General features: G+C 43.8%; 1 protein-coding gene across 1 annotated transcript in view; it reads left to right on the top strand.

The window, feature by feature from the left end:
- LOC307101625 (overexpressed in colon carcinoma 1 protein) overlaps positions 1 to 22,464 on the top strand; it is a 34,915-nt gene that overhangs the window by 3,144 nt on the left and 9,307 nt on the right. Inside the window, exon 2 of the mRNA XM_079774776.1 lies at positions 10,277 to 10,301. Within this exon, the coding sequence (XP_079630902.1) occupies positions 10,277 to 10,301 (25 nt within the window). The remainder of the gene's footprint in view (positions 1 to 10,276; positions 10,302 to 22,464) is intronic.

Genomic DNA, 22,464 nt, shown 5'->3' with positions numbered 1-22,464 from the left:
AGGAGCTAAAGACTACCCCTTGACTCAGGATCCCGTGCTATTTATTAACACAAATTGTCCTAAGGCAAGGTGGAAATAATACACTTCAAAGGGTAGGGTTTTAAAGGGTAGGGTTTACAGAAGCATTGTCAGATTGGGGAATAGCCTACAGGTGTCTGGCCAACAGGAGGCAATAACATGCAGATTAAGATGCCCTGAGCTGTCTGGCAGCAGACAATCCTATTCAGGTTTGGGGAAATGCCTTTCAGCCATCCCAGATGATTCAGCCCTGCTGACATGCTGGAATTGGCTTCCGGCAAGCAACAACAACAACAACAACAAAAAAGTACTGAGAGAGATGGTGGGAAGGATGCTGAACTTGAGCCTGGAGAGTGCGGGTTAAGCTTGACTTTGGCACTGTGCTGGTTGTGTTACGATGGCCATTTCATTTCACCTTTTTTTGAGTTCCTGATTGAAAGCACTCTGTACTGTAATTATTATAGAGGAGTGGAATATTACCATGTTGAAGGTGAAATGGCTTTCCCTGAATATTTTTCTGTGAGAACATGGCAAATCCACTTTCAGAGGAAGCACTAGTAAAACTCTAATAATGCTCCCGAACTGGAACGCTCCATGATAAGCCCTGCTTTTCTCCCTAAGTGACCCAGGGAAAGCAGGTCATTGTTGCTCCTTTCCCCGAGCTATCTGACAACTGCCTTTCTTGGCTTTTGTCTGGTGGAATTGGTTAATATGACACATTGGTATTTAGTAGTGTACTTGAGTAAATTTGATTCTGTGTGTCCACTACGTGGAGAAACGGATAGGCAGTAAAATGGTCAACGGCCAGAAGAAATCAGCCCCTAGGTCCGTGAGGCCCTGGATCATCCCGGTTCCATTTCCTTCACAGGAGATTTCTAACCGCAAACGTAAACCTACCCTTCAAATGTGCAGAGGACTGCACCCTGCTGGGAACTTAGGGCAGGGGCAGGGCAGCCAGCAATGATGGTTGTACAATGAAGTCAAACTTCCTTGCTCTTGCGAAGTTAATAGACTAGGTAGGAAGATTAACGATTAGAGAACAATTGCAAAGCCAATAGACTACACATTGAACCTCCACGTGGCCAGGAGATGTTGAATAATACAGTTCCATCTGGGAGGAGTTCAGCTATCAGTCTAGATGGGATCATGGGAGCCATTTAGTTTTAGTACCTTTTTATTCCTCTCAATGGAGGAATTTGATTTTTCCCTCCTGAGAGCTATGGTGGGAGGATTTGTATTTTCCACTCAGTGAAGATTCAGTACATTTTCCTGCATTGTCTATAGTCTAGACCCTAACCTATAGAGAAACATCTGGATTAAATAGCCCATTTTTAAAGGGTAACATTTACTATAAGGCAGGGAACTTTTGCTCTTGCTGTGTTTCTCTGTCCCCCACCCCCACCTCTCTGCCTCAGCCATCAGATTCTCTATATCTTTGTTTTTCTTTGAACATATTCCTTAACCAGGCAGAGAAATGAGCAAGCCTGCATTAGAGCTAATGATTTATATCAACTCAGTCATTCCCTCTTATATAATTATACACATAGATGGTTAAGCGAGTCTGTAGTGTAAACCAGGAAGTCCCTTAAAAGTCTGGATGGTTCCAAGTATCTACAATAGCCCATTTCCATGCAGACTAAGGCTGTAGAAATTGTTGGCAGTAACAGTTATTTCAGAAGTATTCTGCTCTTGGTAGTTGATTGAATTGATTAGTTGTAGTTTTTCTTTCCTTTTAAAATAAATATATATATATTTAAATTGATTTCAGAGAGGAAGGGGGAGGGAGAGAGAGGTAGAAACATCAATGATGAGAGAATCATTGATCGGTTGCCTCCTGCACGGCCCCTACTGGGGATTGAGTCTGCAACCTGGGCATGTGCCCTTGAATGGAATTGAACCTGGGACCTTTCAGTCTGCAGGCCGACCCTCTATCCACTGAGCTAAACCGGCTAGGGCTAGTTGCAGTTTTTCTACCAGAGGTATGTGAGTGGCAACTACCTAACCATAACTTTACGGGCAGTTGATTATCAGAATGTTTCTACCATGGTTCTTCCGCTGGTTATATAACAAGAGTCTGAGGAGGAGGAGGAGGCGTTTAATGATTATTTATTCCATTTTATCAGTGTACCCAGGGAGTTAATCTAATTCTCTTGGGTCCAATTATTTAGATTAGTTATCCTCATCTCCAATTAGATAATTTCATTCTCCTTTGGTGTAGCTGTACAGTCCAGCCTTAATTTATATCTAGAAATGCTTTGGTAGTATTGAAATGCTGCCACTGTGCTTAGTTAGCATTAGTCCGGGCTGAATAGTGGTGGGAATACTATATAGTTTTGTTGCTTTCATCAAGAAGTCCTCTTACCGTGTGCTGCTCAGCTCACTTAGGCCCCAGCCCCACCATCCTCCTTTCTTTTCTTAAACCTGCTGAACTCACTTGTTTTCTCTCTGAAAGAGTCTCTGCTGGAGAGCGGATATTTATTGTCTCTTGTGTTCAGATGTAGGCCTTGGGAGAGCCTCCTGCATCCTGTTCATAGCTGTTCCCTCAGCCTTTAGACCAGGGGTGGGTGGGGTGGGGAACCTTTTTCTGCCAAGGGCTATATGGATATTTATAGCATCATTCTTGGGCCATAGAAAATTATCAACTTAGAAATTAGCCTGCTATATTTGGTCAGACATTTAATTAACTCACCCCTCATGCCTTGGCAGGGCCAGACCCAATGATTTCAGGAACCTTATACAGCCCTCGGGCCCGATGTTCCCCACCCCTGCTCCAGACCAACAAACAAACTTTCAAAGGAATTTTTTAACCCTCAAAAATTTGTTGCTATCAAATGAATGAGTATATGGGGTGGTGGGGAGAGATGATGCAAAATTAAGTCCTAAAATGTATGGGGACACCGTGACGGATACAGCAGTTGAGAGAACAAAATAGAATGTTTGGGAGGCCTCCTTGGAAGAAGTTGGACCTGCGTGACTGTGAAGAATAGGTCAGAATTGGAGTAGCAGAAACAGAAACAAGGGCATTTTTAATGCTGTATGAAATCAGAGGGATGGAGATGGGCCTGGTGCATTTCAAGGCAGTGAGAAGCCTGGCCTGCCTGGCTTTCGTAGTGATATTGATTCCAGGGAGTTTGGAAGGAGGTAAGAGTGGTCAGGATGAGGGTGAGGAGGACAGAGAGGCTTTTTTCATCTTATCATAGCAAATCCTGCTTTCATCATTGATCAGCTGCATGCCCTTGGGCAACTCGCTTAAACTGGTGGTACCTTAGTTTCCTTAACTGTAAAATGGGGGAGTAACTATGGAACTGAGTCAAGATGAACAGAGTTAATGTATGTAAAGTGCTTTGTATATTGTTAAGTACTCAAATGCTATTTATTAATATAGGGAAAGACATCCACAGCTAGTATAGAAAGACAGAGTGAGCATATAGGGTGGCATAAATCAAAGCTGTTCTCTGGGATCAGTGTATTGAGGAGGGTCTGGGGTGGTGGAGGTGTTGATGCCAGTTGATGCCAGAGACCCCTGGAGGACAGACGGCCAGGCTAAGGGTGGACTTCCTGTCAGGGAGGAAGGAGGAAGGGGAGAAATGAACCCAAACTGTTAAAGCCTGGGAACTGGAAGGAGATGCTACTTACTACCTCTAAAGGGGAGGTAGGAAGCGGTAGGTGATCAATGTCCTCTCAGATGTACCTCCTTTCAAGTGATGGTGAAGGACAAGAGATGTGGAAATACCTCGCTCAGGCATCACTACGGGTCCGTCAGAAGCAGGAAGTTCACTTGTTCCAATCCCCAGAATTGACCTTGAAATCACGTGAATGGTTCATAAAGGTGACCTAAGTGAATTATTCAGTTCTGCTATGAGCCACTTCTAGCTCAACATAGACATGGCTTACATTATAGCAGCTAAATGTCAGTGCGTTACCTTAGGTCTGTACTTACATGGCTGCCTTTCTTTATGAATTTTTACCTACCTAAGGTGTGATTCCTCAGGAAAACTTGTAAGCAAGAGATTTTCTGTAAGCGCTTCTACGTTCATTAACATAATTTTGTATTTCCAGGACCCATTGACCTGAATGTTTTTTCTCCATTGAAGAAATGAATCTGTGTCTTTTGTTGGCTTCTTGAAAAATAAACATTGCTTTGGATGAACTGAAGAGCTGTTGTTCTACTTCTTTGGGCCAAACTGAGACTATGACATAGTTTTAGAACTATTGTGGGTCAGAGGAGACCTAGCAAGCTGTCAGAATTAAAGAGAATTTTGTTTCTTTTTCTGTAGTCATGTTCCGCAGTTCTCAGAGGGGCTCTTTTATAAAGCAAATAAAGATTAAAACATTCCTGCATATTTTTATTATTTCCCATAGGAACCATCATCATTTTATGTTTCTGATAATTTATGGTGAAAGAAGACATAAATCTTTAGTACTTTTAAGAAATTCTTTATGTATATAATTTTAGTTTTTGGTGTGTGTGTTTAAATGATCACCACTTAGTATGAAAAAAGAAATATGCTTTAATGAAATATAATTTAACAGTTCATTTACTTGTGTGAATATTTCCAGTATATTACATCAACTTTATAAAATGCATATAGAGTAGTGATGAAAAAAAGGCATTAATTAGACTACCTTTTCAAAAGTAAAAATGTATGTGATCTTTCTTTTACAAAGATAAGTATTTTCTTTGTATTAGAACTAGGCATGTGTGAGGAACTCATAACAATAAGTATATGAATCTGAAAAATAATAAAAACATACTGGGAAGTATGGCTCACTCTTTTTAACTTGTAAGACTGGATTAGGTTGAAAAGGGACATGTGTGTATAGGAACCAAGATGAAAATTACTGAACTGAAGTAATATCTTGCAGCTGGCTTGCTTTATCTCCTTCATTAGGAATAAAATTTTGTCTCTATTTGCCAAGTTATATAAAATTTAATTCTCCCTCAAATATTAACTTTGCTACATATTTCTGTTCAAAAGAGAATTTCTGTTTTGGAAGGAGTGGGGCGGACAGAGATAAGAAGGGTTAGGAGGTTGAATGATAACCTAAAAAGTTATGTCCATGTCCTAATCCTTCAGTGTGTGAATGCTCTCTTATTTGGAAAAAGGACCTTTGAGATGTAATTAAGTGAAAGATTTTGAGATGAGAAGGTCATCTTAGGTTATCTGGGTAGACTCTATATCTAATGATACGTGTTCTTATGAGAAACTGAAGAGGAGAAGACAGACAGAGAGAGGAGAAGGTGGTATGAGGACGAGCAGAGTGAAGTGGACTAAGCCGAAGAAGACGTCAATGTCGAGGAATGCTCACGGCCACAGATGCCAAGAGGCAGGGATGGAATCTGCCCTGTGGCCCCGGGAGGGAGTGTGGACCTGATACCTGGATTTTGTCCTGGCCTCCCGAACTTCGAGTGCCTAACCGGTGACCACCCAGTTTGTGGTGATCTGTTACAGCAACCATAGGAAACTAATACAGGAGGTTTTCCTGCGGCTGTTGGGGAATGGGACAAGATTAGAATAGCCTATCTAATAAAAGAGTAATATGCAAATTGACCATCACTCCAACACACAAGATGGCTGTCCCCATGTGGTCAAAGATGGCTGCCCCCATGTGGACACAAGATGGCCAGCAGGGGAGGGCAGTTGGGAGGGACCAGGTCTGCAAGGGAGGGCAGTTTGTGGGCAATCAGGCCAGCAGGGGAGGGCAGTTGGGAGGGACCAGGCCTGCAAGGGAGGGCAGTTGGGGGTGATCAAGCCTGCAGGGAAGGGCAGTTAGGGGTGACCAGGCCAGCAGAGGAGAGAAGTTGGGGGCAACTGGGCCTGCAGGGAAGGGCAGTTGGGGGGGACCCAGGCCTGCAGAAGAGAGCAGTTGGGAGGACCAGGCCTGCAGGGGAGGGCAGTTAGGGGTGGTGACCAGGCCTACAGGGGAGGGCAGTTAGGGGCAATCAGGCTGGCAAGGGAGTGATCAGGCTGGCAGGCAGAAGCGGTTAGGGGCAATCAGGAAGGCAGGCAGGTGAGCAGTTGGGAGCCAGCAGTCCTAGATTGTGAGAGGGATGCCCGACTGCCCGTTTAGGCCCGATCCCGGTAGGGCAGTTAGGAGTGACCGGTAGGATCGGGCCTAAACGGGCTGTCAGACATCCCTCGAAGGGTCCCAGATTGGAGTGGGTGAAGGCTGGGTTGAGGGACACACCCCCTGTGCACGAATTTCGTGCACCGGGCCTCTAGTAAGAAAATATCGTTAAAAACTCTGTACCTGGAATGTAAATAATTATTGGTTGAAGTACATACAGCACAATTCCATCCTGGTATGGTTCATAAATCATTTCAAGGTGGTTCAGAGTCTCATTTATTAGGAGACCAAATTTTTGTAAAGTATTTTGTAAAACCTGACGAATATCTGAGAGGTTTTTTCCTCCGGATACCAGCCAGTTCTCTGCTTCCCCGACACCAGCTGGGTGTCCTACAGTTCAAGTCCGGTCTGACACTAACCCCACGCAGTGTCAGTCGCCACAGGTTTAAGGGCTGGTGCCACCAGATGCCCAGTCACAAGCATTGTGTCCCCAGGTTACTTGCACTTTTGGGGGGATATCCACAGCACCACCCTCAGATTTTATCATTCGTTAGAAGGGCTCTCTGAACTCAGAAAGGTTTTTTACTTAACAGTTTAAATTTACTGGTTTATTGTACCCATTTACAATTACTTTTTGTCACTAGAACTGCATGTGATAGATACTTTTATGAAAGCAAACCTCCCCCTCTTCCACTTTTTAGGAAGGTATTTAAAATTAGGGTGATCGTTTACACAGTTGGAAAATAGTCATTAACTCTTTGACCCACAAAAACTAATGGTCCGTTTGTTTTTGTGGTGCTTTTATTCCACAAGAAACATTGCTACCTTGTTTCACCTCTATTTCTCCTAAGGTTATTATGTTAATACACCCAGGCTACCTTTAAAAAGTAGAGTCATTTTGGCAGGAAATGAAGTGGCGCTAACAGGGATGATTGCTCTGTCCCCGGGGTTTGGAAAGAGGTGGACACACCACTATAAATATTTGTTTAATAAATGACAAATCACGGGAATCATACATACAATAGTTCTTTTTATTTATTTATTTATTTATTTTTTTAATTGAGGTATTATATGTGTACATATCTTACCATTACCCCCCCCACCCCACACCCACACATGCCCTCACCCCCCAGAGTTTTCCGTCCATTGTTTATGCTTATATGCATGCATACAAGTCCTTTGTTTGATTTCTTATCTACCCCCCCTCTCCCTAACTTTCCCCCTGTAATTTGAAAGTCTGTTTGTTGCTTTAATGTCTCTGTAACTATCTTTTTGTTCATCAGTTTATAATGTTCTTTATTATCCATAAATGAGTGAGATCATGTGGTATTTTTCTTTCATTGACTGGCTTATTTCACTTAGTATAATATTCTCCAATTCCATCCAGGTTGCTGCAAATGATGAGAATTCCTTCTTTTTTATGGCAGCATAGTATTCCATTGTGTAGATGTACCACAGTTTTCTGATCCAGTCATCTGCTATACATACAATAGTTCTAACCAAAGTACTTTTGCATAAATTAGAGACCATCTAGTTAAGGATGATCAAATTTTAGTGAAGTGTGATTAAAATGTTGCAGTGAGGGAAATGATATATATTCTTATATTTCTAATAATTTTATGATTTCATACTTTAGCTGAACCAAGATATTTCACATTTTATATTCCTAGATATTCTGAGAGTTTTGCTGGGGGTTTCCAACAATTGCAGTTTTTCCCCAATGATTAAATTTTTTTTTTTTTTTTTTACTGAGAAGTTGTGTGTGGGGGGATCATGTTCTACCTGCCCTTGTAAACTTAAAATACCATGTTATCTTGCACATTTTCTTCCCTTAATAAAAACAGAGCACATGTATGCCCTTGAAGTAGTGTTCCTGACTCCTTTGCCCTCCTCTCCATTGTTAAATAGATGGTGATGTGAGTAAGGGACATTTGAGAACAAAGGCATGATCTCTGACCTCCTTTGGGGAGGTAACTCCAGGCCCCTGCCTTGGCCTGCGGGATGGGAGATGGCGAACCCAGCTGGGAAGAGGCCCCTGGGTGCCCGGAGCCGGTGCAATCTAGGTGAAGTGGATGGAGGGTTCCTGGTGGCTGATTAAAATAAGTGCTGATTGGACAACATGGCGCTGTTTTGGAACTAATTTCACACACGTTATTGAGCCGTCTTCTCTGGGGCCTTTATCCAAACCCAGTTAGAAACGGAAGCAGCGTGATTTATTGGCTGTTAGACACATATTGGAACAAGGACTTGACTGGGGCCTTCTGCCTTCCCATCCCATGGTGTTCTTTTCCTGCCACCCTGCTGCCCCCGCTGAGGTGGAGGGGTGGCATCTGCCCCCTCCTTTCCCTGTGGGCTGTACTAGGTGGCCCTTCATTGCCGAATGGACTCACGGTCCACAGGATGGTCTCGGCTTTCTTTTCCAGGTAAACACTTCCCAGAATCAAGTTTCTGATACATTTGTGTCTCCCTTTTCTTGACCACACCAAACCCCTCAATTCCCTTTCCTTTTCCATGAAAATAAAAATGAGGAAAGAAGGCTATTATTTTAATTCTGGACTGTCTTCCAGATTCTCATACTTGTTTTGACTTTGAAATAACATGTTCACTGTCACGGGTTTTGGGTGGCACTAATCCTTTATTTTTTCTCTCTCGAGTTACGCTGCTGTTGGCAGTGTTTCTTATGTTAAGATTATTTTTTTTTAAAGTTTTCGGATTTTTTTTGGTTTTATGATCTCAGATGCCAAAGCACTTTTTATTTATATAAATGATAGTTGTGGCACAGAAATATTACCCTTCCCTGAAGGAAGGAACTACGTTTGTAACAAAATTCAGGCTTGGTCAAAGCCTTAAACGTATTTGTTTGAGACACAGTCTTGATTATCTGTGTGCTCCGCAGGGAGTTTGCAGCAGGACAATCCTAAATTAGTATCCCCAGGGCACAGTCCTTGCAGTCCTGGCAACAACTTTCCCTGCAGACTCGCTTGCTTACTCTGTAGCACATCTTCCTTTATTTCGATATTTCTGTGACTTGTGCAGAAGTTACTTTAATTTCCATTTCATAGATATGGAGATCGAGATATTAAGTGGAATGTGACTGTTAATAATAACAACTGAGCTATTTTTATGGCCAGACTTTGTGCTATGTTTACATGTATAGTTTTTTTTTGTTTTTAATCTTCATAACCTTTGAGGAAGCTACTCTTATTACCCTCATTTGACACATGAGGGAAGTGAGGTTTTGAGAGGTTGCAGGACACTGGCTGTTACGTGGATAGTAAAGTTGGAACCAAGCTCTGTGTCGCTAGGTAAGGATACTAGGAGAAGGAAGTGTGGAGACTATGTGGTGGGCAGAGAACCTGTGATGAGTGATAGACTGGGGTCCAGAAGAGATGGGTTGTTTCTGGCATGTCAGTGGGAAGCAGAAACGGGGAGGCCCCATGGCAAGTGGGAGCACCGTGACAAATGTCTGTGACTCCTCGGGAGCTGGGCTGGTGTCCTTGACCCTTCCTCCTTCACGCAGGACGTCACCTTTTTGGCTCCTGACTTTGCTTTACTTTGTGACCAGTGCAGAGTGTGACATAGCACAATGCCAGATAGACACCAGCTTAGAAGGGCTGTGGCTTAGAAAAGAATTTCTCACCCTAACCGGTTTGGCTTAGTGGATAGAGCGTCGACCTGTGAACTCAAGGGTCCCAGGTTTGATTCTGGTCAAGGGCATGTACCTTGGTTGCGGGCACATCCCCTGTAGGGGGTGTGCAGGAGGCAGCTGATCGATGTTTCTCTCTCATCGATGTTTCTAACTCTATCTTTCTTCCTTCCTCCCTGTAAAAAAAATCAATAAAATATATAAAAAAAGAAAATATTTCTCAAATCCATCTGTTTCTTTCTCTGTAAAACAAGAAGATTGGATTAGGTGATCTATAAAATCCCTTCAGAACCACCACCTTGTAATATATAGGAATTGCTAAACATGGGCAGAATAAATTCTAAATTTAGGATTTGAATTTTATGATTGTCTTGTCTTCCTTTTCCTGAAATAATCGGTTAAAACACCATATTCTGAAGTCATCTCATAGAATATTATTTTATTTGGGTATTGGTCTTAAATTCTTTTGTGGGGGGCTGAAAATTTTTGTGGCAATATTAACTATCTCACTAATACAAACCTATTTTTTTTTTTCTCCTCTAGGCCCTGCAGGAGCGGCTAAAGATGTGTAAGTATTTAATATTATGATTTGCTAAACTCTTCCTAAGGAACACACTTATTTCATGATTATGACCTTTAGATATATGTAGGTATGGCCGAAGAGACACGGAAATACTTTCTGTACTATGTACAAATCAAGATTATCATTTGGTTTATGACTAAAGTGCTATTTGAAGAATGTGATCATGACTTTTTTCCCCCACAGATTTTTTAAAAATTGATTTTTAGAAAGAGAGGAAGGGAGAGGGAGAGAGAGATAGAAACATCAATGATGAAAGAGAATCATTGACCAATCGGCTGTCTCCTGCATGCCCACTGCTGGGGATCGAGCCCGCAACCCGGGACTGTGTCCTGAATTGAACCATGACCTCCTAGTTCATAGGTTGATGCTCAACCACCTAGCCATGCTGGCTGGCAGAAAAGTAAGAGAAAAAAATCAGCTGTTATTCTGCCACCAGAGACAACCATCATTAATAGTTTACACTATTCCATTTTTTTCTAATTCTGCCTGATTGTGTGTATGTCTGATCTTGTACATTGAAGTCTGTTACCCTTTTATTTAATTTTTGTGCGGAGGATATGTAGGTGTACTTTTAGGCTAAAGGGTTGAAACCAGTAGAGTCAGAAAAGCTGGTTTGGGGAGGGAGTTATCTGTGGCGAGGGAGAAAATAATTGATGGCAATAGGTGTTAGAACAGGCGACAAGGATTAAAAAGATAGATTAACCTTAAAAACTCGAGATAAGGAGGAATGCATGGGTGAAGATATCGCCTTAAGACAGACTCGCATGCATATCTGGGAGTGAGCCTTCCCTTTTCTCCCTCCCTCTGTCTCTTTAAAATTAAATCACAGTGCAGTGACATGCAGAACAAAACAGAAGTGGCTTCAATGTGATGACATTTGGCTGCTTTCACAAACCTGCAAAGATCAGCCATGCTTTTTTAAATTGCAATGAATGATCTTAGCTCGTTGGCACAAACAGGTTGTGTTGGGATATTTTTGGTTGGAGATGGCAGAAGCCCAGCTTAAACTGGCTTAAACAAACAAACAAAAAGGAATTTATTGGCACGTGTAACGGAAAAGCTCCAGGGGTTTGGCCTAATCATCGGGGTTCAGGTAATCAAATGACAGGAACGAACGCTCTCATCTCTGCCTTCCTGTTTTTGGCTCCATGCTTAGGCAGCTTTCCCCAGGTGGTGATGGAGATGCCAGTTTATATCTTACCAGCTTAATGATTCCTGTGGGAAAAGGCCTTCTCTTTCCTTGTGGTTTGATTAAAAGTTCTAGGGCGAGGCTCTCCCTGGCCAGGACTGGGGTTCTGTGCCTCTTTCTGAAATAGTCAGTGGGCCAGGGAACGTGAGCTTCTCATTGGCCAGGCCTAGGTCATGTGCCCATTGCTGCAGCCAATCAGTGCAATTAGCTCTATATGGCCAAAAAGTGGGAGAGTGGTTCCCACTCCAAAGAAAAATTGGGATGCTGTTACCAGAATGGGGGCAATTACATCTGGGCAGGCAGAAACAAAGCATGTTCTCCATGTAGGCCAATTTTCATGTTATTAAAAAAAACTCAACTTAAAATTTTAAGCAGTAGTTATAAAAACATTATAAATATGTTTCAAATAAGAAATGCTATTAAGCAAGTTGACTCAGACTTAGTAGTTGCTTAATAGCATTTACTATTAAAAGTAAAAGACCATAGCCACTCACTGTAAGCAAGATAACTCAAGTGCTTCTTTCACTTAAAACTTGTAAAGTGACATTTCATTAAGATTCCTTTCTTGACAAAGCAGTTTTATTCTTATGGAAGGTGGCAGCTGGAGAGAAAATTATCTTGGAATGAGTTAACATAAAACATACTGAAGCTCTGTCTTTTTAAAAAAATGAAATTACGAATCTCCAGTCTTGAGTTTTCTTAGAACCTTTTATTAATTTCTGTATCTAAAGCACTTATATCAGCTCTCTGTTCCTTGTTACGAACCCAAGGGTGTCTGATGGACCCATCCTCTGGGAAGTAGTTGGCAGGGTGTGGAGGATGGGGCGGGGGTAGCATTGGAAAAGCATGCATTTGGGGAGCAGAGAGACCTGCTGCCATTTACTAGCTGTGTGAGGCTTTGTCCTTAGTATTCTTATCTGCAAAATTGGAATAACAATAACTGTGCAGGGTAGAATCTTCATCATTACCATCATCCTCTGCAGTTAGTAGCTCATTAATGCTGGACATTGGGCGACATTTAACGCTGGTGGTCTTGATCTGGCATCTAGAAGGGTTCTGGAATCTGGAGAAGGGCCGTGCATAGATTAAATAAGAGTCCAGAGTTGAAAGATAATTTTGAAAGGCATTGGAGGTCAGAGGAGCCTAGCTAAAGGAGCTAAGTTCTCCTTGTCTCAGGACCCCTTGCTTTTTATTAACACAATTTGCCCTAAGGCAAGGTGGAGACATACACTTCAAAGGGTAGGGTTTTGTTTAGAGTCCATTGTCAGAATGGGGAATAGCGTACGGCTGCTGTTCAGGTGTTTGGTCAGTAGGAGGCAATAACATGTAGATTAAGATGCCCTGAGCTTGTCTGGCAGCAAACAACCATCCTTTTCAGGTTTGGGGAAATGCCTTTAGCCATTCCTAACAGGTGATAACATATGTAACTCAGCTCTTGTTGAGTCCCCAAGTTCCACCAACCTTTCGATGAAACTCTTGCAATTATGACATGCTGGAATTGGCTTCTGGCAGTTTGAGGCTGTGTCCTTAGTATTCTTATCTACAAAATTGGAATAGCACTAACTGTGCAGGGTGGCCATCTTCATCATTACCATCATCCTCTGCAGTTAGTAGCTCCTCTTGATTGAAGGCTGTGAGCTATATAGCGAATCTAGCACTTCGGGTACATTATCTCATTCCATACCCATTGCAGTCTGATGGGGACAATAATGCTCTTTCATTTTGCAAATGAGGAATGAGGCAGAGAGTGCTTAACTAACTGCTCGAGGGTTATGATGGTTATTGGTACAGTAGATTCTGTGTCCTGGTATAATACTTGGCATATGCCTTGCTGCCCCCTGTAAATGCTAGAGAGGGTTGGGTGGTTTAAGTGTTGTTGAAAAGATTTAGCAGAGCCTCTGTTGTGAATACCTGATGGCAGAAGACCCATTGCCTTGAGGGCCTTACCTTCATAGAAATCACACAGTCCCAGTGGGTGTCCATCCATACATGGTTAGATTTTCCTTGGGTAGGACCCAGTGGAATATGACCTTGAAGAGATAAAGTAGATGGGTGGCTTCCTCCAAGGATAGAGACCAGCAAGTGTTGCTGAAATGCTTGACTACAAGGCATGGGCTAGAGAGAGGGGGAGGGACACCCATGGGGGCTAATGAATGGTGTGTGTGTGTGTGTGTGTGTGTGTATGGACTGGAGGTGAAGTTGCAACAAGACAGCGGGGGTCTTGGGACTGGGAACAGCGGAAGGAAGACTTTTCTCCCCCTTAGGGAGTGGGATTTTCTCCTCTGAAATGTCAGAGGTGAAGTAGTTCCAGGAACTAAGCTCCACTGAGCAGCCGTGGGAGTAAGTTATTAGAGCAGCAATTAAAATTGTTGGGATAGAGGAAGTCAGTGAAATGTGAGGCAAGAGGTCGATTGGATGATCACGATGCTTAGAAAGAAAGCCAAGGCCTTCGGGACTTTGGGGCTGTTGCAGTGGGGCTCCGACGCCCGAGGGGAGAGGTTTTGAGTGAAGGCGGAATTGGCCCCGAGTGAAAGAGCTCTGTGGGGAGTTTGGGGGAGCATGCTGGCTCCATCTCCTGTTTGGAGACTCTGGGATATGAGAAAACAAGCAGCATATGTTCCAGGTTCTGAAAAAGTGATACCATCAGGGAAAAGCAAGGGTTCTTTAGCTAAGGAGGTGGAGAGAACATTCCTGACTTACTTATGGCAAATGACACTTTCACAGCCAGTGATGAAATAACCCCAACTCCATGTGCTTCTTAGGAGAGCAGTAGAGGGGTAGGGAAATTGCAATGCAGCTCTGATCCATTAGCCCCATACAAGGAGTGACTGCTACTCAAGTTCTCCAGTAATACATTCTAGAAGAAAGAAAGGGACCGATATTGCCAAGGGACTCATCCAAGGAAGAAATTTAAATATGACTGTCCAAAGAAGTTTTGAAATTGGGAAGAAATGAATGAGGTTTGCATATAGGCCAAAACAGGTCACGATAAAACATAAATTCGATCCTAAATCAAATGTAATTGTTTGGTAGACTTGATCAGAAGCACCCTAAAAAGCAGGAGCCATCATAAAACATTATAAAGAAAGTTAAATAATTATACTTTATCTGGAGATAATTTATCTGTATAATTATACTTACTGTGGTGTGACTGGAAGTCAATATTGTCAATTAATAAACTTATGCCAAAAGATTACAATGAATGGTAACTAAAAGAAGATAGTTAGCTATGTTCAAAGTCTGCAGAGGCTTCCATATTAAATTTTTACTGTTTACAAATCAAGCTAAGTTAATGGCACTGCAAATACGGAAAAAGAAAAGACTGTAGACTGGTTTTCAGCTTCTTAGATCATTGCTAATAAGAATAGCTCTAGATTTAGAATATTTTTCTTGATGAATAAAAAAATAAATCTCTCTCCCTTTTTTTTTTTTTTTTGCCCCATAACTATGTTATGTCTGGAAAGCTAGGGAAGTGAGAACTTCGTGCATTTTAAGGCAGGCTATAGCCAGCATGAGTTAGGAGATGCTAATTGGATGTGGGGGAGGGACTCCTGTCTAACATTTGTCATCTGTATTTGTTCCTGAGAGTGCACACAATGGATCCGTGCCATGGTTCCATTATTTTACCTTTGAAACCCTTTTTAAGGTCACTTCAGATAGCTCTTTTACTAGTATACAACTCAGAAACTAAGCAAATAAGTGAAGAAAACATTCTGACTATCATGTATTACTGAGGAAGAAAAAAGTAGTGGTTTATATTTGATACTAGAGGCCCAGCACACACGAAATCGTGCACTAGTAGCTGGCTTCCACTTGCCTCAGCTGGCTGCCCTGCCCATCGCCGCACGTAGCTCGCGCCCTGCCCAATACGGCGGCATGGCCACAGGCCTTTTATTAGTATAGATAGTAACTCTGGATAAAGTTTCTTTCTTTTTAAATTTTTTGTTTTTGTTAATCCTCACCGGAGGATATTTTTTCCATTGATTTTTAGAGAGAGTGGAAGGGAGAAACATCCATGTGAGAGAGATACTTCGATTGGTTGCCTCCTGCACACACCTGACCAAGGCCAGGGAACCTGTAACCAAGGTACATGCTCTTGATTAGAATCGAACCCAGGACCCTTCAGTCCACAGGACAACGCTCTATCTACTAAGCCAAACCGGCTAGGGCTCCTTCCTTCCTTCCTTCCTTCCTTCCTTCCTTCCTTCCTTCCTTCCTTCCTTCCTTCCTTCCTTCCTTCCTTCCTTCTCTCTCTGTCTCTCTCTCTCTCTCTGTCTCTCTCTCTCTCTCTCTCTCTCTCTGTCTCTCTCTCTCTCTCTCTCTCTCTCTCTCTCTCTTTCCCCCAAGGATAAGTTTTACATTGATTCTAGAGATAGGATGGGAGAGGGAGAGAGAGAGAAACATGCATCCGACAGGGGATCAAACCTGAAACCTCAGTATGTGCCCTGACCTGGAATCGGACCTGCAGCATTTTTGCTGTATGGGACATACCAACTGAGCCACCTGGTCAGGGCCGGATAAGGTTTCTTTTAATTAAAGTGATAGTTATTGATAAGATAGAAATCATAGTGGTATAAACTGATGGAAAGATTTAGGTATTCTGTACAGATACTTGGTTTTAAATAGGAAGGAACAGAATACAATGATAAGTAGGAGAGGCAGAGAGGAGAGCCATCTCACCCCAAAGAGCAACCGCAGACATGTAACTGGTTTGGAGGCAGCCCACCTCCTGGAACCTTGACTTGAAAGAAGTCAGAGAAATTCGGTCTGTCTGGTTCATTTAGGAAGGATCTACAGAGCTAGTGTGAGGCAGACAGGCGTGCAGTTACCTGGAGGATCTGAGTCAGTGTAGATGTTCAGTCTGAGAAGGATTAAGATATTAGCAAGTTCATAGGAAGTAGGCTACAGGTGTTGGTGGAAACTGAGATATAAGAAAGCAGGTTTGAAATCTGAAGTTATCCAACTGTAAGCTTAGTTGTGGTTGCTGATGGTTAGTTCCTTTTTTCTTTTTTCTTTTTCTGACATGCTTGTGTGAGGGCCAAGTGTTGGGCCAGCTTTGGTAAGAGAGATGTCACTCAACAGTATACCACTCTGCAAGGGTCTGTCAATTTTAAAATGTCAACTGAAGATTTATCTTTTTAACAATCTCCCAAGTGGGGGAAATATTAGTGACTAGTGGTCCACCCTCAAACATATTCATTGATGCTGCGACCAAGAATTTGAATCAGCGCCTGTGAGCAGGTGATCTCACTTTAGGTTATCATGAGAACCACTGGGTTAACCTTGGACGTTCTTTCTCCTTGAACACCTCTCCTTTGGTAAAAGAAGCTACATTTTTGCTAACAAAAGAGACCCAGTTTTAATGAAATGCCCAGTGTATTTTTTAAACCTGGTCCAAAATAGTTAATACATGTTCCATGGTTCTTAGGAAATGTTCCTTTGGCTTAAAAGGTTTTCTTCATAAGATGGTATGTGAGCTGATGATTAAAAAAATAATTGCATGGTTACATTTTTTTTCAAATACTACAGCACTTTCCACAACTTTTCAAATGATGTTTATGGTCAGAAAGAAAGCGCTCTCTTAGTAGTGGAGAATGCAGCTTACCATTAGGCTTTCGGTCATGCTCTCTCTGCAGCAAACACGTTTAGCATGCAAGCTTACTCTGTAGAGTAGTGGCCCACATCTATACTAATAAAAGGGTAATATGCTAATTAGACCGTACATCTTCCAGATGTCCTTCCGGACAAAGCCATGGTGGCATTGGTGGTTAGGTGTGATCAGCTGGCAGGGGGGAGCAGTTAGGGGGCAATCAGGTTGGCAGTGGGGGAGCAGTTAGGGGGCGATCAGGCCGGCAGGGGGGAGAAGTTAGGGGGCAATCAGACTGGCAGGCAGAGGTGGTTAGGAGCAATCAGGCCAGCAGGGGAGCAGTTAGGGGCATCAGGCCAGCAGGCAGAGGTGGTTAGGGGCGATCAGGCAGGCAGAAAGGCGAGCAGTTAGGAGCCAATGGTCCTGTGGGATCAGGCCTAAACCGGCAGTCGGACATCCCCCGAGGGGTCCTGGATTGGAGAGGGTGCAGGCTGGGCTGAGGGGACCCCCCCCCCACCCGTGCACGAATTTCGTGCACTGGGCCTTTAGTATAACTAGAAAATGGAAGAACTCCTCATTAACAATAATGCAAGTCCTTTAGTACTACTTTGCTCCTTTGCTCTCTGGACTATAGAAGCAAGTCTTCCTTCTAAGATTGATCATGGGCACAGCTGTGGAATGGACGATGTCGATACCCAAAACCCAGACTTAGTTCTGGCCCTTCCCTGGGGTGTGTCTGTCTGTCTGTCTGTCTGTCTGTCTCTCTCTCTCTCTCTCTCTCACTCACTCTCATACTTCTCTCTTTGGCACAGAGGCACACATAACTGATCATAGAGATCTTGAATTTGTAACTTTAGCCAGTAGGTACAATTAAACTATACTTAAATCTCATCCTTTCTAGACCCTTAAAATTATTCACATTGATTGCTTATATACCTTTGAATAAAAAAAAGCCAATCTATCTGCCTCCTTACCTCCCTTTACTCTTTACTTTGATAGGGAGGCCAGAAGTCAAGGTGGGCTGTGACTTTCCCGTCTCATTGCATTTGGTCATTCTATTAGGGCAGTGGTCGGCAAACTCATTAGTCAACAGAGCCAAATATCAACAGTACGATTGAAATTTCTTTTGAGAGCCTAATTTTTTAAACTTAAACTTCTTCTAACGCCACTTCTTCAAAATAGACTCGCCCAGGCCGTGGTATTTTGTGGAAGAGCCACACTCAAGGGGCCAAAGAGCCGCATGTGGCTCACGAGCCGCAGTTTGCCGACCACGGTATTAGGCCATTGAAACTGTGGTAAACTCAAGGGTTTCTCTGGTAGAGTTTTAGATTCAGTTCCATATTGCAGGGAGGATTTTGTGGCTGTTTAGTCCCTGGTTAGATTAGAGACAGCTGTTGTAGCCTATTATGTTTCCTATTTCCTCTCTCAAGAGCACTAGACGGGCCCAAATTAGAACTGAGGGGAAACTAGTGACAGAGTGGACTTTCTTTGCCATCCAGGAACTTTCTGTTTTCCTGGCAGTGCCGTCGAGAAAGGGGGTAGGCCAGTTGGGTGGGAGGCATGGAATTGGGGTGGTTGCCTTGTTAGGGTGCAGTTGTCCTCCTCCAGACTTACTCTAGTCACCCATTTGCCACTAGACCCACAAATAGAGGCAGACCCCAGTGCTCCCCAAAGGGACAAGTGCACAGTCTAACCTGGAAGGAGAGAGCTTATACACAGAATAACTGCAGGGTTTTGTAGGTTGTATGACCAGACACCTAGGGAATGTGCCTGGGAATGGATTCTAAGGGTGTGCAACGAAGAAGGAAGGAGTATCTACTGAGTTAGCCTGGATTTATTATCTAATGGAGATTCTAGATTTAATAACTTAGGTGCATGGTTGGGACGGTTCAGTTAACTCAGTTGATGAAACAGAATGAGCTTGCACTCTAACCGGGGAAGTTATGACATAGCTTCCCTGGTACAACGGAGAGGAAGGGACCCAAAGGCTTAGGGAGATAGGAATGCCGGTGTGAATTTCTGAAGTGTGACCTGCTCCATTGAGAAACAGAATAGAGCTTATCTCCGATAAGCTCTAAGGTGGCTCCCCCGTAAGATGGCTATGACAGTGGGAGAAACTGTCCCTGAGATGGGCTCTTAGGAGCGGAGGCCAAGTGGTGGTAGAACTTAACACGTGAGACAAGGTGGACACACTTACTGTAATGGACAACAGGGATGAAGAGGCAGTTAAAATGTTTATTCCTGGCCTTGCTGGTGTGGCTCAGTTGGTTGGGCATTGTCCCATCACTGCAAGGTTGCCAGTTCAATTTCCTGTCAGGGCATATGCCTGGGTTTTGGGCTCGATCCCGGGTAGGGAGCATACAGGAGGCAGCTGATCCATGTTTTGCTCTCACATTGATGCTTCTCTCCCTCTCCCCCTCATTTCCTTTCTAAAATCAATTTTAAAAATCTTAAAAAAAATGTTTTATCTTGGAAGGCTCTGATCATAGCTAGTTGATCACAGTCTCCATTGGGATGAATTAGATGGACGGCCTTTTAAAAGGTTAATATTCTACCTCTGTGTATTTCTATAAGGGGAAAACTTCTGGTCTGGGAGTCAGGAACCTGACTTGAGTCATCACAATGGAAACTCAGTTTCTAGACCCAAAGTAGTCTCTGAGCCCCTTGATTAAAGGGGAGGCCATGCTCCCTGAGGGAACATTAAACATGGCCACAGGCATGTGCTGTAGATCATCTTCCGTCTTCACCAAAGGGACTCATGTGCAACTGGGTCCAGAGCTAAAAAAAAAAAAAAAAAGTACCTGAACTTTTTAGACATTTCTAGACACTGGCTCTGAGTTTATATTAATACCCAAAGTGCCACTATGGTCCACCAGTCCATGTGCGGGCCTATGGTAGTCAGGTAAAAAATGGAATTTTGGCTAATGTTCAGAATTACAGTGGGTGTAATAGTCTGCAGACCCGTGCTCTGGTTATTTTCTTAGTTCTTGAATTCATGATTGGAGAAGACATATTTGGCATCTGGCTGACTCCCCGCAGTTGGCCCTCTGGCTGGTGAAGTAAGGCTGTCTTGGTAGGAAGGGCTAAGTGGAAGCCAATGGGATTTCCCCTCCCTCCCAGGATAATAAACAAAAGGAATACTGCATCCCCGGGGGAATTTCAGAAAGTAGTGTCCTCACAAAAGACTTGGGAAAACAAAGGCATGGAGATGCCTCTCCTGTCCCCATTGAACTTGCCTGTGTGGCCTGTGCAGAAGGCAAATTTATTTTACAGAGTGACTTCGGAGTATTGTAAAGCTCATGAAGAGGTGATTTTAGTTTCAGCTGCTGTTCAAGATATGGCATCTTCATTGAAAATAACCAACAGAGCCCTGGCTTCTGTTATGCACCCTTTCGTCTGGCAAATCCTTCATATCTGAGCCAGTTTGCAAAGATTACCAGGAGCAGCTTGCTATTCCTGGCCTGGCTGACAGTACACCATCAGTCTTGCCTCTGTGTCCCATCCTCTCTTCTGCACAGCACATCATACTGATCCAATGTATTGATGACACTGCAAGTGGACCTGATGAACAGAAAGTGACAAGTACTGTAGATGCGTTAGCGAGACGGGTTCGGTGGGTGAGATGAAGCCCATTCTTGCCGCCAAGTGATGTATTAGTTAGTGTCCAGTCAGGGTAAGGGAAGTCATGAACCATTCTGGCAGAGAGAATGTACTGTGAGGACTTGGTTAAGCAGATGTTGGAGGATTGAAAATGTAAGAAAGGAAGGCCGAGATGAACAGAACTAGTAATAGTGGGAAGAGGCTACCTGAGCTTGGGCTGGAGTGACAAAGGAAAGAGGTTGGGGTTATGAACATCTAGGAGCTGGAGGAAGAGGGGTTCTCAGGGGCTGGGGCCCAGATTCTGAGGAGAGAGTGCTGCCTGGCTGCTGCTGGGAAGATGGGCCGCCCCAGGCTGGAGATGACACATCTGACTCTTGAAATCCCTCAGTGATCTCAGCCGCAGGCCACTCAGTAGCCACTGCCCCCAGTCCCCCACTTGAGCTGTAGTGACCAGAAAAGGAGAGTCAAGGGTCCTGCTCGGGACACAGGAACCAGCTGCTGGGGGATGCTGACAAGAGCAGCACCCAAGCTGGAAAGAGTAGTCCTTTTCCTCCTTTGCATTTGATCTCCAGCATCTCCTTGGTGGAACCTGCCAGGGAGCAAGATGGCAAAGGAGAGTGTGGTTTGCAGAACCCCAGCCCCAGCATCACAGAGTAACGGGTGGGCACTTGGTGGTGAGAGACATAGCTTCATGTCCAGCACATGTCTAGCAAGAGCACGTTTTACCTTGGTGTGCCACATGGTTGTTCTGGGTCACCCTTGACCCTTTGGTAATTTGTGCTAGTTTCCTTCCCCCCTCATTGAGCCCCTTTGGCTCCCTGGTGGTGACCTTGGGGCCAGGGCAGCGGAGCAGAGTGGGAACCTGGTAAAAGTTACCTTTCACTTTTTATTTTTAATCCTATGTTTTTGGTTCTCTTGGTAGAAGCCTTATTCTCAAGGTGTCTTCTCCGTTTGCGGTAGATTTCTCATTCTTCAGTGTCTCTGCTTTTGGTGTCTGGGCCTTGACTCCTGAACGCTGTTAGAACTGTTATTTAGAAGGGCATTACCTCGAGGAGGTTCATCCTGGCTGATGTCTGTCCACTTGCTCCTTTTCTGAGGGAGCAAGATTATGGGCCGGCTGAGTCATAATCATGAACCAGTAACCCCTGAGTAGAGTTATCAAGAACAGCAGAGCATTTGGCCTCTTTTCCAGTTCATCTGCTGTGAGCTGGCCTCGTTTTCACTTGATCTGTTCCAGCATGGAATAATTTAATCTCCGGACTCTCCTCTCTAAGGGAAGATTCACGGGTGAGGTCATCTTGTTCGCTGCCTTTCCTGATCTGCTCCAGCACTGGCAGAAAGTAGAGTGATGAGACCTGTTTCTGAGGACTTTCTAGATTGTCCATGCCGCTGTTCTCCCAGAGCCGGGAGGTGTGGCTTTGTGTTCTGTTCTCCCTCCTTCCCTCTTGATGGTTTGGGGGACAGATTTTATAATCCACCAGCCGTTGCAGCTGCAGGCCACCCAGTAGCCACCCTTCTCCCACTTAAGCTGTAGTGACCAGGAAAGAAAAATAATCAAGTCCTCCGTGAAGCAGACTGGCTCATCCCAGAGCTCCCTGGTGGGGAGGCGCTGGCCTGAGCGGGGTCCTCACCTGAACGTTCTGTGTCTGTGAGGCCGAAGAAGGACCACGATGGACTAATTTCATTCCCTCAGAAACTGAACGGAAACCTGCATGTGCCCACAATGATGCCGCACAGGCTCACCAGATTCCATTACATCAGCTCCCAGTGGG

Source organism: Cnephaeus nilssonii (genome assembly GCF_951640355.1).
Source record: "Cnephaeus nilssonii genome assembly, chromosome: 6".
Taxonomy (NCBI): Eukaryota; Metazoa; Chordata; class Mammalia; order Chiroptera; family Vespertilionidae; genus Cnephaeus; species Cnephaeus nilssonii.
This window is presented reverse-complemented; position numbering and strand designations above follow the sequence as displayed.